Source organism: Pleurodeles waltl, chromosome 3_1 (assembly GCF_031143425.1).
Source record: "Pleurodeles waltl isolate 20211129_DDA chromosome 3_1, aPleWal1.hap1.20221129, whole genome shotgun sequence".
NCBI lineage: Eukaryota > Metazoa > Chordata > Amphibia > Caudata > Salamandridae > Pleurodeles > Pleurodeles waltl.
Genome location: NC_090440.1, coordinates 433603724 through 433621354, shown reverse-complemented (window position 1 = coordinate 433621354; position 17631 = coordinate 433603724). Strand labels below are relative to the sequence as shown.

The 17631-nt window shown below is 46.0% G+C and overlaps 1 protein-coding gene across 2 annotated transcripts in view; it reads right to left on the bottom strand.

Annotated features, from left to right (window-relative positions):
* TICRR (TOPBP1 interacting checkpoint and replication regulator) overlaps window positions 1-17631 on the bottom strand; it is a 472392-nt gene that overhangs the window by 210632 nt on the left and 244129 nt on the right. For both annotated transcript variants that reach the window (XM_069222701.1, XM_069222703.1), the window contains exon 16: window positions 6521-6611. In XM_069222701.1, the coding sequence (XP_069078802.1) occupies window positions 6521-6611 (91 nt within the window). The remainder of the gene's footprint in view (window positions 1-6520; window positions 6612-17631) is intronic.

Genomic DNA, 17631 nt, shown 5'->3' with positions numbered 1-17631 from the left:
GTGTAGCTTAGAGATGATAGGAGTCAAGAGTTCCCCACAAGGGTCTACGTTATTGTTACCATGGGTAGTAGTACAGTGGTGTATTGTCCATCCCTTTCACATGTGCGATCCTGTTCAGCCAGGACTTCAAGTAGAAGCAGTGTCCTTTCGGTTGGTAACTAAAGAACTACAAACAGCCGTTAGCAGAATGCCAAAAAGTAATGCATCATTGTCTGAACCCATCCGAGTATCCAGGAATCCCAGTGAACACACAATGTGCTTAAACCCATCTACTGCTTCCGTGAATACTCTATGAAATGGAATTTTCCAAGATAGTGAGCCGTTGTCTTCAAATATTTCTTCACAACTATCGATCTTATGTAATATACATAGGATGTATATTCCCGTTAGTGCCTTACTCCTGCACCAAGACATTGTTTTTCTATCCTAACAGCGCATATAGCTTCCCACAATCCTCCGTCATTGATTACCTTTTTTCACTTATGTATCCCCACATGCCTGATTTGTCGTTCTTTTTGTACTCTTGATTTCCTTCATTTAGGCTACTTACATTTCCTTCGTATTTGCTAGTGTTTGGATATTGTAAAAATCCCCATAAAATCTTTCTGAACTGAAAATTATGGATGAGAAACTGTGCATGGTGGGGGTGCGAGTTATAGCTCCCTTACGGCACAAGTTAGTTACTTGAGATGACCATATCTGGTGAATTTCAGCGTTTTGTTTGACCTTTAACGTGTGTGTGTGTATTCAATGAAAAAAAACAAAGGTTACAGGGCCATTATAGTCAGGCTCAGAATTTAACCCTACCAAACCACAGAAATTCACCAATAATAGAGTTACCTCAAGTAACTATAACTCGTGCCATAAGGTAAATAACTCGCGTCCCCGGCCATGCACAATTTTTTTAGTAGAATGTTTGACTGCAAATATTACATTGATATTAATGATGTTATGAAAGATGGCTTGATTGCTGTAATTTGTGGGGTGACTGGCAGTGTATGGTGAGGACCTTTGGCCATGCCAGGTGGCAGTTGGCCACAGGGCCTGGCCGAGGCCAACAGCCTAAAGGTACCCAACCGTGCACCATGCTCAGCCTTCACCTGTGTGAAAGGAAGGTTGCCCGAAAGACCTGGCCAGCAGCCATATCCTGCGCCCAACTCCCTCTAATCACCCAAAACCAAGATGTGCTCAGCCCTTTGGCAGTGTGCGGAGGGAGTTGGCTGCTGCTTCTCTGGGTGTGAGAGGGTGTATCTGGGGGTGAGAGTGGCTGTCAGATTGTCTGCCTGGGTGTTAGAATGCATACATAATAGTTTTACTGGGTGCGTCAGTGTGTGCATGGATGTGTGGGTGGGTGCATGAGGGTGTCAGTGGCTCTGAGTGGGTGCATAAGTGTTTGAGTGGGTCTGTGAGTAAGTGTGTTAGTGGGTCTGTGAGTGGGTGCGTAAGTGTCTGAGTGGGAGAAATTGAAAGAAAGTGAGAAAGAAACAGTTTTTTTTAAGGCTTTAACATCTACTTGGATTGAGATATTTGTGTTCAATTTAAAATGATAAATGTATCTATTATTTTAAATAAAAAAGGGAAATGATTCCAGCTGGACTCAGACCCCCAAAGCTCAGTGTGAAGGTCTGCGACCTTCACAATGAGTAATGGGGGTTGTTTAAAAAAAAAAATAATAATAAAGTAAGCCCTTTTATGGGCTTTCTGGGACCGGGAGGGAGACTTCTGTACAGTCTGTATAGTATTTAGAAGGCTCTTGGGAAGCATACCACGGCCAATTTCAATACATAGACCTCAAAAGTATTGCTGTACATATCACGGTCTCGTAATACTGTGGCAAATAAAGATGCACATTTTTAAACACCACTGCCATGTACGGTTACTGAGACTTGTGCCTGATTAACACACGCAGAATACAATTATACCTAGTAAGAATTAAACTCTGCTTCATTTGTTGCGGGACATATGTAATAATAAAGAACCAGGACGTTTTCTCACCAACAATTGATGTGGTAAGCTTACACACTTCTACCAATAACGAGAATGAAACCAAGGTAATAAAACAGGTTCTGTCTTCGAGATGTGAGCTTCACACCAAACAGCATGATCCTTCATATGCATGCTACTTCCGAATAAATCAAGACATTTTCCAACAATTACAGGGGCTCCGAGATGGCTGCCACATATGCTTTACTCTAGGCCTCGTTATTTATGAGGCAGATAGAAAGCTACTGGCTCTTAAAAAATAATTCACAAACAATACACCCCTAGCTTATAAAAAACTTGCCTTGGGAAGATATTTGAATGATATCCATAACACCCTATTAACCTGACAGTGATGGCCATAACACAAGGAATGCATTGATAAAATGAGTAACAACAACATTAACATCGAACTCCCATACAACACTTCCGAGACACAAGTGGAACATCTTGAGCTGGTCATCTAAATTAAATCCAACAAACTGTCACTCTAACCATTTGATAAGGAACATACAGATGGATCAATTTCTAAGAACAATATGCAACTGCACTAAGGAAACGGTCAGAATGCAAAGCAATGGAAGCCACATCCATAATTCAAGATACATACAACAAGTAATTAAAATGTAAACCGGGTAGACAATACCCCCGTGAATAAAAAGAGAAAAACATGGATGGCAAAAATATGTTTAATGACAAAACACATTGACGGACATTATAAAAATGTTCACATTCTCATCAATCATAAGTTGCTTGCAAATAACCCTACATTTATTTTCTGAGGTTATAATAGTGACAACAAGACACTTCCTCAGAAGAGGAACTAACCTCAAAACCTTCTCTGTAAAGCAGTTTAAAGACCGGAGAGAAAAAACAAAAAAAAACCTTCAAAAATCATAACAGCTTTGTAAGCTGGGTGAACATAAGAAAACAGTTCACTTAGAGGTAGCTAAACCCATAGTTATACCATTTACCAACTTAGCATTACATATGTAGTCTTCATAACCTCTTGCCCAGGCAATTTAACATACATTGCTAGCACTATTCATCCACTGAAAAGGGAACAAAAAGACTGCAGAAATATAAACAAAACGTACTCAACTTACCAACGTACACTGCAGTCCTCGCCTTGTGAATACCATCCTAAGGCACCAAACTGAATCTGGAAACTTTTCAATAGCAATTCTCTGGCACGTCGGTAGGTGGTCTCAAGTGGCTCAGCATGAGTTCCATACCTTCCAGTATGTGACATCATATATCTGTGCTACATTCATGTGCTGATGTTGGTTTCTACCACTCTCTCCCACAACGTATACAAGTATCTCCCCTTAAGACAGGTGGTATGGACTGACCCGAGGGAAAGAGTGGCAGATGAAAACATCAGTTTAGTGAATGTCTCCAAGCAGTTTGACTCCGTCTGGCATAGTGGTCTGGACCGCTATGGTGTTAAGACTGGTTGTGGATGCTTGCACCACAAGGCTCTATGGCGTGGAATGCTGTAAGAGGAAATCCTGATAACTAGGCGCAGGCTTTTGTCGCCTTGCCACTTGCTTATTACCTGGAGGGCAAAATCACTGTTTTGTCCTGTTGCAGCATCATATAAGCAAGAGCCTCAATGAAAGGCAGAAGAGGCTCTTGGCCTGTTTGCTGTGGATTTAGGACCTCAGTAAGTAAATTTGTCTTGATCTACGTTATTGGCAAGATGAGGTCAATAAACTTCTCCCACCCTCCTTATTACTGTGGCAAAGGAGGCAGACTCCTCTGATACTGTTGCCAGCTTATTGGAAAATAATCCATTGTCTGAAGACGTACCCAGTCCACTGGCACCCTGAAGGTATGAAAATAACATGCATCATATGTACCATCACCAGCATCATTATTAGCATCTTATAGCTTTGTTTCAGTATCTGAATGAGAGCAGAAGAGAGCTGCTTGTGCACTGGGAGGCTGTAGAGGAGTAGGAGTCCTATAAAACTATCTGCTCAGCTTCTGGCGTTGGTGCCAGCATAGAGACTCAGATGGGCAGAGTAACTTGAGGCACTGTAAGAAGCTGGCTCTCCATATGGTGCACTAAAAAGTAGTATACCGCGCAGAGTCCAGTGGATCCCCTATTGTTTTGCAGAGGCAAAACTAGACAGGACTAATGATCTATTTTTGTGGTAGTGTGGGTGAAAAGTTTGGCTTTCACAGGGTAGTGCCAAGCATTTATTGTACTCACTGAGGCACTCAAGGAATAAATCTTAGACCAATTTAAAAAAATACTTCTTTTTACATGCACTTTAAACCCAAGGACTTCGTCATAAGTACATTTTCAAGCATAAATGAGTTTTAGTTTCAAAAATCGATCGCAATTTCAGAGTTCTTCAATGTTAACTTATGGGAAGAAAACAGTCCGCAAACAAGCACTTATTGACGACTCCCAGGATCAATCTTGTAGACTTAAGAAAAGGACAGGGCAAGGGTGACCACCTTTAGGGTGATAACACCAGTTCTATGATCACTTGCGTTGGGAAGTGGGCATAGCCCTACCCCTAGTGGTCTCATTCCTTCCATACAAAGATGGAGGAATGTAAAAAGTGGTGTCCACTTCAGCTCGCCCACCTTAGGGGTGGCACACCTCAATCTGCCTAATTTTACCACCTGCCCTGCTGCCAAAAAGAGGGTCAGAGACCTGGGCCACATTAAAAAGGTGGCAAGGCCTTTGAAGCACCCCACCCTAGAATATCCATCCTGCCTGGGTGAGGTGCTAACACCCCCACCCAATGCAGGCTTTTGTCTATGGCCCTCAGGAGCACTGGCTCTTACCTTAGGGGGTTGGTAAACGTGACTAAGGTAGCTGAACTGGTCAGGACCAGTTAGTCAATGCACTAGTAGCTGGTAGGTGGTAGGTTTTCAGGGGGCACCACTAAGGTGCTCTCTGGGTGCATTTATTAATAATCCCTCACTGGAACCAGTGAGGGTTTATTAATCGGATATGTTTGATACCAAACATCTCTGGGTTCAGAAAACCCATCACGTAGCTGGGACACTCTTAGTGACCAGTGTCCAGCAGATGTATTTAAAATGGCTTCCCTGTTCACTTACTATGTATAAGAATCAACAGACACAGCAGGGGAATATCTGCTCACACATATATGCCCCTCACGTGTCCTGATGCACCCTGTCTTAGGGGTGACTTACACCTGGCACATGCAGTTATAGGGGACCTGGCACACAAGGGGCTGTGACAGGTCATGTTTTCAGTTTTACCTGCACCAACACATGCAATCTGCAATGGTTGTACTGTGTGGGTTTGGTGAAGGGTCCCTGGGGGTGTCAACTGGTACTGCAGTCCACAGGTACCTTCCTTAGTACCCTAGGTGCCAAAAGTACCATTGACTAGGGTCTTAAAGGGTGCTAAAGGCTTTGGCAATTGGGGAAACGACTGTGCAATTTTAGGGGAAAGCGATCTGGCACTGGGGACCTAGTTAGCAGGAACCCAATGTACTTTCAGTCAAAATTGTATCAGATACCAGACAAAAAGTGGGGGACTAACCATGCCAAAAATGATGCTTTCCTACAGGAGTCAAAGGAGAAATCGCTCCGCAGCAGGGCTGGAGTCGATAGAGTCAAGCCCGGACGAAAGGTGTGGCCTTGGAACGAGGTCAACCAGCAGAGTCTGCACTGGGGACAAGTCACTAGCCCAACTGGAGGCCACATCCGATCCTTCCACCACAAAGGCGTGCCAGAGGGATCCAGTGGGGTACCAAAATTCTGATAAAGGCCATTTTGAGTTATATAAGTTGTTGGGGTATCACAGATGGCTCAGAGAAGTCAGTACAAATAAGAGAGCATAGTTATAATCAGTTCAGAATTCAGGGAATGACTCCGTGGCCTGCAGGTGTGTGAAGCATCTAGTGACTCCAAACAGTGGGAACGACAGGATGCAGGGCAAGGGGGATGCATGTCCCAGGTCTGGAGGAAGAGAGGGTCACATACCAAAGGGTCGCAAGGAAGGGCAGGTCGTGTGTGCATGTACAAAATACTTTAAACATTGCCTCTGAGATAAGCCTGACTGCTTGTGCCAAGCTACCAAGGGGATGAGCAGGGGTTCTCTTAGCTGTGTGACTTTCTTACCCTGACAATTTGGACAAGGTGAAAACCGCTGCCAACTAGAGACCCCATTCCTAACAGCTGCTTTTCCAACTGATTGTTCAGTTTCTGATAGAACAAGGAAAAACATGAAGCCAAAAAGACAGGAGAAACCCTGCAGAAAGGGCTATTTGCAACAGGATTTAATTAATAGATTGATTAAAATGTTCTCCAATTATTTTATTTCATAAACAATACCTCAATGAAACAATGTTGCTTGCTATAGTACATTCACACTGTACAGATATTTACATGGCAGCTACTGGAGTATTAAATATACTGAACTATAGCTAAAATGTGGTGGAAAGGAGTGGAGGCAGTCAAGTATGGTTCTGAAATTAAATTTGTTTATATGAAACATTTTTTGTAAACATCCCGTATGGTACCAGAGTGTGATTAAAGTACTCACCGGCCCTTCATCTGCTTATGAAGTAGTCTATTGGAAACTTGCTTGTGTAGAGGCGTCTCTGTTACTTTTTTGGTTAGAAGTTTGTAATTATCTAAAATGAAAATAAGTTAACAATTAGTCACGTCAAACAAAATAATTATCTGATTGGAGAGTCCATCACTCTTACTCCTTAGGTTCTTTCCAATTTCCAACTTGAGGGTATATTTACCAATTAGTGGCAGGAGTGGAAACTGCTTTAACCACGGTTTAAATGTTGCATGTCAGAATATCTTTGTTGGGTGAATCTTGCACAGAAATATTGTCAGACAAAAGTTACCCACTTCTGGTAAAAATCTTTCTGATAGATACTCAACTTGCCTCCAGATTCCTCACCTTTGAATCCCACACCTGGCACCGTACTGGATACAGGAACTTTTTATCACCCTCCTGCACCAACAGGTTGTGTCACATCTCAATTTCACCAGAGGGAACCACATCAAGCATGATGTTACAGTCAGGTAAGGCACCACCCTGGAGAACGGATATCAAATCCTCATCCATTTTCCCATGCCCTCAGAGAGAGCGATGAGGCAGCTAAGATCGAAAGCAACTGCAGTGTAAAACTACATTGGGAACTCAAATCACATAACTATTCAACAAGATACAAAGGCATACAGAATTGGTGAGGAATCTGGAAGGCTGAAAATGTACTTACCCAGTAAGCGTCTGTTTGTGGCATGTAGTGCTGTAGATTCACATGCTCTGCATACTCCTGCCATCTATTGTTGAATCCGGAGTGTTGCTTGTTGTTTTTCTTCAAAAAAGCGTTACCAAGTCAAAGGATCAAGTGACTCCTTCTGGGTGATACTGCGCATGGGCATAGGCTCCTTTGTTAGATTGTTTTCCCGCAGGTGGGAGAGAAAAGGAGTGTAGAGGAAGTATAGAAAAATATGTCCATGCAAACATAACTACATATGTACAATTATATAAGTAGAAAGTAACTGAAATGGACCCAGGGGTCCCTAGAGGAGGGAGAGCGCAAGTGAATCTACAGCACTACATGCTATGAACAGATGCTTACTGAGAAACATTTTCTGTTTGATGGCATGTGCTGCTATAGATACACATGCTCTGCATTGTCTGTAAAGCTACTCCACTCCATAAAAGCAATGGCTAACCCGTGGAAGTTGCAGTTGACTGGAAACATTTTCGTAACAGAGCTTGACCTACATTGGCTTGCTGCAATGCTAGTAGGTCCACACAGTAATGCTTTGTAAATGTATGTGGTGTAGATCAAGTAGCTGTCTTACAAATATCAGCTATACGTACGTTTCCAAGGCAAGCCATAGTGGCTCCTTTTTTCATAGTAGAATGTGCTCTAGGATGTCTATTTGCTTTAGCGTAGCAAGCTGTATAAACTTTACTATTCATTTAGCTTTGCTGTTTTTGGATACTGGACTGCCTTTGTGAGGTAGTGAAAAAGCTACAAAGAGATGTTTAGTTTTCCTAAAAATCTTTGGTTCTGTTAATGTAAAACATAAGTGGTTGATTAACATCTAGTGAGTAGAGCTCTTTCCATAAATGAGTCAGGCCGCAAAATGAAGACTGGTAGTTCAATGGATTGGATGATATTGAATTGGGAAATCACTTCAATAACTTCGGGTTTGTGCGAAGTACCACATTGTCCTTATGGAACTGGAAGAAAGATTCTTGCAAGGTTAGGGCCTTGAGCTCACTCACACGTCTGAGCGATATGATCGTGACTAAGAACACCACTTTCCAAGAAAGATACTGAAGAAGGCATGAATGAAGTGGCTCAAAAGGAGGTCCCATGAGCCCGGTATGTACATGATTGAGGTTCCAGGATGGTGCAGGAGGCACCCTGGGTGGAATAACCGTTTTAAGGCTTTCCATGAAAGCCTTAATGACTGGGATTCTGAACAAAAAGTATGTTGTCTGTTCTGTAGATATGTAGCTATAGATGCAAGATGTAAATGAATGGAAGTGTGAGTTAAATTTGCTTTCTGTAAGTGAAGCCGATAAACAATGTTGTGCACATGTGACATATTGGTGAGTCGCACTTAAGCAGCAGAAGGCATAACAAAGGATTTACTGCAAGAGAGAGGCGTGACCACCTCCCACTTTGTATTAGGTGTTTATGGGCTGCGGTGGACTCTGAGTGCCACCAGAATGCGTTGAAGGGCACATTTGGTGATCTCCTAGCATAATCCGGTTTGCACCAGTTCAGGAACACAAGTTCCAGCTCTGGTGCAAAATCACAAAGGAGAGGAGAGTGAACACCACCTTGTCCAGCTCCTCCCCTGGAGAGGTGCACAGAGCTCTGCCACATGGCCGGTTAGTTCTATCATCTTGAAATCATTCAGAGTCGTCTGGGAGCATTTGACTGGTTTGGCCCTGGCCCCCTCACATAGGTGGGTCACTTCAGAGAGTGACCAATCCCCTTTTAAGGTTACTTAAGGGCTCCTCCGAGAGTGGGTCCTCAGATACGTCAAGCAAGACTCTACAAGGAACTCTCTGAAAGACATCTTCTGCTCCTGGACTCTGGAACCGCTGCTGGTATGCTTTGAAACCGAAACAAGTCTGCTTCTGGTGGGAAGGCTCCCATTGCAACATTGTTTATCCTGTAAGATTTCTGCAACATCCAGGGCCGAGCGTCCTCCAGGGTCACAAGGACTCTGCACCTGGAAGGACAAAGGAATCTCCCTTGGAGCTAAGGAGACACTCCCCTGCATCTGCAGGCACCTCAAAACAACAAAAAACAGATGGTGCATCCTGCTGTCCCAAGGACAATGTGAAGGCTCTGCTCACAGGTGGTGGTTCTGTGGTCCTCTTCAGTTCCCTCCTGTCATCTGATTCACTTGGGAGACTGTGGGCCACTGCTGCAGCCACTGGAACAGCAACCCTGTGCACCGTGACTATTGCTCTTGCCAAGGCTTGCTGGGTCTTCCCCAAAAAGATCTTTGAGCACCAAAAAGCAGCCTCCAGCACTCTGCAACTCGAAGATCAACCTTCATTCTGCAGCTCCTGCAAGGTGGGACTACTGTTTTGTTGTGCTGCTGCGGTCTCTTTGTGACTGCTTGTGTCCATCGCCTATGGGAAACTCGTGGGGGCTCCAACAACTTCTGCAGGCCTCCCTGTGTGCTGAGGGCCAGCCCTCACTCCCTCTCAAGGATAGAGTCTCATGGACATTTCTGGCCTCAAAAACTTGCAAATCCATCTTCAGCTCCTGCTTGCATTTGCCAGTGCTTGTTGGTGGCCTCACTGGTCACTGACCCTCCTGCAATACAGTGACCGACGTGGGAAAGGTCATAGGTGACTCCTAGGATCTTCTGCAGGTCCTGGACCCTGCAGCTGGACTTCTTCCTTCACCAACCTGCAGGATCTCTAGGAGGGTGGGTACTGCCACCTGCACCACCTGGGCACCTCCATTTTAAGTCTTCTACGTGAGGAATCCATCCTTACGGTACGCCAGCCTGGTCCATGAGCTGCGACAGCAGCTGGGTTTCCGACATACACCCTATGCATCCGGGTCCCCTGGTGCAGTGTCCTTCGGTGGGGTCGCTCTCCAACCGTCCTCCTGTCTTTGGGATTCCTCGGGGTCCACTGGGAAGGGTCCTGAAACCCACAAATTCCAACCTCGACTTCCTTGTATTAGTTCATAGAGTGACCAGGTAGGTAACCACTCTGCGCCTGGCCGCTGGGGACACTTACCTCAGCCAGTGTCCACCCACCCCCCTTCCCCTATACCTCCCATCCTATCCACCTCCACCTCCCTCCCCCCTCCGGACCCTGTACATTTTATGCTATTTCTGCTAGTAATTGTCTGTATATATTTTGTGTAGATATCTCCAAAGGAACATATACCAATGCTAGTCTAGTAGTTAGTGCTGTAATAAAAATCTTATTTTTGCAACACTTGTGTGGATCTTTGTGTGTGAGTTACCGCTGACTATTGTGGTATTGTAAGTGTTTTTCATTCCTCCTAGATCATCTGTAGTTGCCTGTCCAGCTACCCCTAGAGAGCTTTTGCTAACTGAACACCTAAACACTATCACTAATTGTTGCCTGGACTCAGTATAGGGTGTCACACCACAATACAGGGTCACTACTACAAAGCAAAGCAAAGCTACAGAGCATTAGACCTATCTATTTCTGCCTCTGCAAACCTTTGGGGATCCACTGGACTTTTGGCATGGTGTACTCCTTTTTAGTGCATCATATAGAGAGCCAGCATCTTACAGAGATAGTCACTGCTTTGCAGCGGAGGTAGAGCCTCGGATGGCGGTGCTCTTTCCTCTGCTGTTATTGCCTCTACAGGATCCCTTGAAGAAACCCCTAGAATATGATGCTGAAGGATGTCTTGGCAGGGAAGTAGACCCCTCTGAGGTTGTAGGTTTGTAACCACCTCTGAATGTGGGGAGACGAAAAGTGACCCTTTGTAAGAGGGACTGAAGAGCACCCGTGCTCTTGCTGTGTTCTTCAGCTTCAAGGGTGGATTCTCCTGAAGGCTGAAGAGGTGCTCCTTGTCGAAGGGCATATTAAGCACTGCCTGCTGGACCTCTAGTTTGAACAGAGCATTGAAGCCATGCATGCCTCCTTAACACACTAGTGTTAATACTGCGTGCATCTGTCTGCAGCATCTAGGGCACAGCTAATGGGATTACTTGCAAATGTTTGCCCCTCTACAACAATCTGCTGTCTTCTTTTGCAGATCTCATCTTGGAGTCATTGGAGGAGCTCCTCCATATTATCCAAGTGAGCCCCTTCATCTCTCACTAGCACCGCCTGCGAATTAACGATATGCCAATGACTGGCTACGTGGGCAGCCACCCTTTTGCCAGTGGCATCCAGCTTTTTATTCTCCTTATCTTGGAGAGGAAAGTCCTCCGTGGCCTGAAAAAGGTTGTCTGCATGACGAAGAATGCCAGGAAGCATGAGGAGAAACTGTATATCCCTGTGTGTGGCTGTAAGACTATCGAACAGGAAGTACTGTTTGACTGGATGCAGTTTAACATTATGGAAAGCGCTGCATGAGTTACTACATACCTGTTAATAGGATGTGCTGTCCTCTGGTGGGGAGGGTCCTGTGGAATACAAATCTGGGTCGTCGGTCAACACCAGATCAGGGTCATGTGTGTCCTATGGATCTGGTTCCTGCGGTGTCCCATCCAAATCTTCCCCATTGTAAACACGGGATCCCTGAGATGTAAAATTCTTGTAGTAGTTGATGGGGGTAAATGAGGAGTAGAAGGTGGAGAAGGAGGTGGAGAAGAAACTGGAGATGGAGGAGTTTGTAGGAAGCTAGTGTGCAGTGAGCAACTGTTGTGTTATCACCTTATACCTGGTCCAGGTATCCCCTATGAGTGAGGTGTAGGCAGTGTCTAGGAAGCGAAGGCTCTCTAGAGGTAGCAGAGGATGAGCAGCCAAGACTTATCTAGGAGACATGCAAAGCTTATGCAATACCACTATAGTCACACAGCAACCTATCACACATGAAAGAACCAAAGTGCTACAAAAATACAGGTACTTTATTATAGTAACACAATGACCAAAATACTGTATAGGCAATCCCCCAACACACTATTATATACACATTAGAAATCAGTAAATAGCACAAACAGCAACAGGCATTGGTAAACGCATTAGCAAACAGTGAGGGCTGGGGGGGGGGGGGGGCAATCAGGAGAGGGGAGCTGGGGTGGGACCTTGAGGAACTAGGTACCCCAAAAGATAAGTACCAGGATGCCCCCCAGCGACCAGGAGAGGTAAGTACCTGGTTTTCCCCAAACCCAAAAGGAGATCTTTGGAAAAGGATTGTGCAAGACTCAGCCATGACTGGAAGAACCCAACAGTGGATCCTGACAGAAGAGGACCTGCAGAGGACGGGGACCAAGTCCAGTTTGGGATGGAGTGTCTGGTTGTGGCAGGAGCCACTACCCACCTTTCTGTGGATGCAGGACCAGGTCGCAATGGGTGTAGGTCAGCCGTGCAGCACAGGAGCAGAAGAGGAGTTCCAGAAGTGATGCAAGGGATGTCCCACATCGGCAGTCGTGAAGCAGTCAGTCAGTGGTGCAGGAAAACCACCAACAAGCCTTGGCAAACACAAGAGTTAGAGAGGTTTTAGCAAGGCTGAAGAGGACCCAAAGAGGGGAGTCCGGGGTGACCCTCAGCAGCTTGGAGAGTCACAGAACGGAGGCAGCTACCACAGGCAACCCACTGCCAGCAGGCACAGGAGTCGCAGTGAGGCCCAATCAGCACACCTGAAGAAGTGCCCGAAGTTGCTGGAGCTGCAGACCGGAGACTGTGCGTTGCAGGAAGAAGTGCTGGAGGCCGGGGCTACACGGATCCTGAAGATCCCCTGGAGGAGGAACAAACAAGCCTTCGTGGCTGCAAGAGTCACGGTGCACAGGGGTACTGTCCTGGAAGAAAAGGCAAGGGCTTACTGTTTCCCAAGTTGGAAATCTGGTAGAGATATCAAAGGGGAGTCTCTAAATAGCCCAGGAAGGGGGACTGGTCACCTAGTAGGGTGACCATCTATCAGGAGGGGGCTGTGATGTCACCTACCTGGCCTAGTCACTCAGATGCTCCCTGGGGCCTCTGTCCACCTTGGGTTCATGATGGCAGAATCAAGTGGCCACCTGGGGGAGCTCGGGGCACCAACCCCTAGGGTGGTCATGGACAGGGGAGTGGTCACTCCCCTTTGCTTTGTCCATTTTTGCACCACAGCAGGGACCAGGGGTCCCTGGACTGGTGCAAACCGGTTTATGCAAGGAGGGTACCAAATGTGCCCTTCAAAGCATACCAGTGGCTTGTGGAGGCTACCACTCCCAAGCCATGCAACACCTATTTCCAAGGGAAAGGGTCCTGCCTCCCTCTCCCACAGGAAATCCTTTGTTCTGCCTTCCTCTGCCTGAGCTGGACAAACCTATCTGAGAAGTGGCAGCCGAGGCTGCCCAGAAATCCCCAAAAGACTGGTAGGAGCAATGCTGGGGGCCTCTAAGGAGGCCACCAGATTGCATGGAATCATACAGCCAACACTGGCAACAGTATTGGGGTAGATGCTGACATGTTTGATACCAAACATGCCCAGGTTCGGAGTTCGGAAAATGTTTTCTCCGCATTTACGAAGTCCAGTGTAATGGAACTGGAGTTCGTAGGGGCACCTCTGCTCAGGCAGGGGTTCTCTCACACCCAAGTACATGCACCATCTGGGCTTGGAGGGCCTACCATAGGAGTGACTTACAGTGACGTGGTGCAGTGACTTGTGGTGAAAGGGCACATGCACCATTTCACGCAGGCTGCAATGGTAGGCCTGCAGACAACTTTTGCATGGGCTCCCATGGGTGGCATAATACATGCTGCAGCTCATGGGGAATCACTAGTGCCCCAATGCCCTGGGTACCTAAGTAACATATACTAGGGACTTACATGGGGGCACCAGTATACCAATTGTGGGGTTTGCAAAGCTCGAAGTACCCAAATTTAGCGGGAGAGTGCACAATCACTGGGGTCCTTGTTAGCAAGATCCAAGTGAAAACAGTCAAAACACACTGACAGCAGGCAAAATGTGGGGGTAACCATGCCAAAAAGCGGGCACATTCCTAAAGTATTGTAGAAGTTGGAGGAGGTAGAGTTGGAGAAGGTTTAGTAGGTGTGGAGAAGCCTTGTCCTTGGTAACCTTATTTGGAGGTGAAGTGTCCAAAGCGTGCTGGAAGGATAATTTCCTCTTAAAAAGTACAGCCGGATAAGGCACCCTATACCCCCCTAGGTATGGAGGTGGAGCCGTCAAGTGTCCATGGTCTCCAAAATGTGAAGGCGTAGCTGAAGGGTGACTAGAGTCCTTCTGCTTCGAAGATCTTTTCTCTGTGGTTTTCGGCACCAAAGTCTTCGGTCAGTGCAATTTGCTCAGCACTGAGGTGGAGGTGTTAGCTGTTCTGGTCCATACCAAAGTATTTGGAGCCGAAGTTTGGACCAAAGTGTTTAGGACTGAGGTGCCGGAGGTCAAAGCTGAAGACAGTGTTTTGGTCTTGGCTATTTTCAGAGCAGGAGAGCAGGGCAGTTGAAACAGTTTTTCGGATCTGACCATGGCCTGGTGGCAGTGGCAGTCCGGTGACCTCTGCAAGGGTATTTGTAACAGTCTTAGAGTGGGCGGGAGGGGCCACGGTACTCACTGGTTGTGCAGATGTTCCTTCATGGCTTTCAATATCCGACTGGACGTCAGAGTCCTGGATGGAGAAGGCCTCCTTTTGTTCCAGCTCCTCCTGGGCGATTTCCTCCCCAAAGATGTCTGGGGTGTTGTCTGAAGTCTTGTGCCCAATCCCCAATCAACAAGCTCTTCTGTCCCAAAGGGTCTTCTTTGACCAGAAGGATTTGTAGGCGTCGCAGGTAGCTTCTTGATAATTGTAGGCGAGGCACAGGTTACACACCAGATGTTAGTCATGGTGGGGGAATTTCGAATGGCACTGAGGACATAAACATAACGGCTATTGTTCCATCAGCTCAGCATAGTCTTCAGTGCTGCATGGTGAAGTAGGCCCAGAATGGGTGATGTCGCTCCAGAGGGCACTCAGTTGGTGTCCGGACCGATGAGCAGAGACGAACGCGAAGATGGGAATACGTGATTGAGAAATAACACAGTTGATAAAGAGAAGACAGAAGGAAAGGTCTGAAACCAGCGCGAGTCGAAAGATGATGCAAAGATACATGACCGAATCCCACGGCGGAGAGAAAACAAAACCAAACAAAGGAGTCAATGTCCATGCACAGTATCACCGAGAAGTCAGCCCTTGATACCATGACTCAAAAAAAAACAACTTCCAACACTCCGGACCCAACACTACATGGAGAAAGTATGCAAAGCATGTGAGTCTACAGTCACACTTGATATTGAGTAGATTGTTACTGAAGATAAGTAACTTGCTCTTCCGATGGATACTTGTACCTGTAGATTCTTCACCTCTGGCATAATCACCCAAACAGTACCTCCAAGGTGGTGGGTTTGAGGAGATGGTCAAAACCAGGAATCCCTGGATCACAGATCTGACAAAACAGCCATCCTTGCGGCAAACATGCCTGATGAAGGTATATACTGAACCCATGATAGCCCAGAACAAGAACATCCCTGGATAAGACAGAAGAAGCAGCCTCTGCCTGGTGGAATGGACCATGCTGCCCTGAGTAAACGCTTTCTTGGTAAGAGAGCAGCAAGTTATGTTGGACAGCATAATCCAGCAGGAACAGTTCTGCTTCTGAATAACCTAGAACAAGCATAACAAAAGAAATGATGATCACCGTTCGGGTAGTCAAAGGCCCTGTGAGCTATCCCTACTTCTCTTTGGTGGGATAAGACAGCAGGAAGAACGGACGCAGAGTAATGCCCTAAGACAACCTACAGAAAGACAGAAATCAAGGTTTTAATAATCAGTTTGATCAGAATTTTTTTTAGTAAAAGGACGAATACAAAGACAGCAGCTCATTAACAAGTCAAGCTGAGGTTGTAGTGACCAAGAAAGCAGTGTTTAATGTAAGCAGCTGCAAAGGACAAGTTGCACGAACTCAAAGGGTGAACCCATCAAGAATGTTAGCACCAAGTTAATGACCCTCTGCAGCAAAGGCAGAAAGGGGAAAACAAGTTTGTCAACCTGTTCAGAAAACACATTTCGATAGGCAACATAAATAGAAATGCCTGATATGGTAAACAAAAAAAAGCTGAAAGAGCCAACAAATAGCGCTAATACTACTAATACCTTTTCGACATAGTAATGTCTTGCAGTACCGAGGAAATCAAAAAGTGTAACGTCAGATGAGTGTGCCTTGTAGGGAGTCACTGTCTGCATGGGGGCACGAAAAGGAAACAGGACCAACAGCTTGTATAATCAAATTTGGTGGAATGGACAAACAATGCCAGTGTTCAAGAAGCCATAGAGCTGCTCTGACTAATATCCAGGACAGAGGCTAAAACATCGGGATCATAGCCTGAATGTCCTAGACTAGTATAGAGGGAGGAAAGGCATAGAAACTGCACCACATTAAGAACAGTATAAAAAAAAAAAAAGTCTCTGTGGAGGAGTCAGGTGTGATTGAGAACCCAAAAGATGTCAGAAGGTTACCTGTGGTCTATGAATGACTGCGGTAAGCATGCTTTCACACAGCCAATTGACAGGGTATGGGAAAACTGGCACGCCCAAACTCCAAATTCCACTTTCTCTTTCATGAACATCCAAAGAAGAGCTGATAAGGCTGAACATTAACACTGAAAACTGAAAATGCTCCTGGCCTAACTTAAACTGCATGTAATATCTGTGAGACTGCAGGACGGGAACATGAAACTATGCATCCTGTAGGTTCAAGGCGACCACCATACTCACCTGGATCTAGGGGTCTACAGACCTTGGGCCAGTGTGAGCATTTTGAATTTACCCTTCCGCAGGAAGGCATTCAGTGGGTGAAGATCTAAAACAGGATGAAGGCCTCCTCCTTTCCTCGCACAAGAAAATAGGGGTAGTAACAATGCTCCCCCACTTCTGAAGATGCCCGCCTCTTGATACCTCCTTTAGTCAGTAAGGCCTGCACCTTTTGTAGCAAGATGGAGGTGTGCCTCTGAAAGCAGCTTTGATGTTGGATGAAGTTGCGGTGGGTCAGAGCGAACTGGAAGGGCAAAACTCTGCTGGACGATCTGGAGGATCCATGTGTTGGATGTGACGGACTGCCACCCAGGGAAAGAATTGTCATTGTCATTGTCAGTGGTGACCTGCACAATGTCTGCTTAATTCCTGTCCATAAAATGACTGGGGTGGCTGTTCCTGGGTCTGACCCTGTCTATATGCCAGCCCTCTGCAGTAACTCTGAAGAAGCGAAACTGATAGGGTAACTTACGATCGGGGTGGAAGAGTAGTGGCTCTTCTTTCCTTAAAGCATTCAAAAACAGAGTCAGACTTCTCACCAAATAGGCAGCACCCATCAAAAGACATATCCATTAGGGATCACTGCAAACCTCCAGAAAAGCTAGTGGATCACATGCATGCCGACAGAGCACAACACTACTGCTCACCCCACGCAATGAGCAGTATAAAGGCCAGCCCTAATTAAATACTTGGTGGCATCCAAGCCAT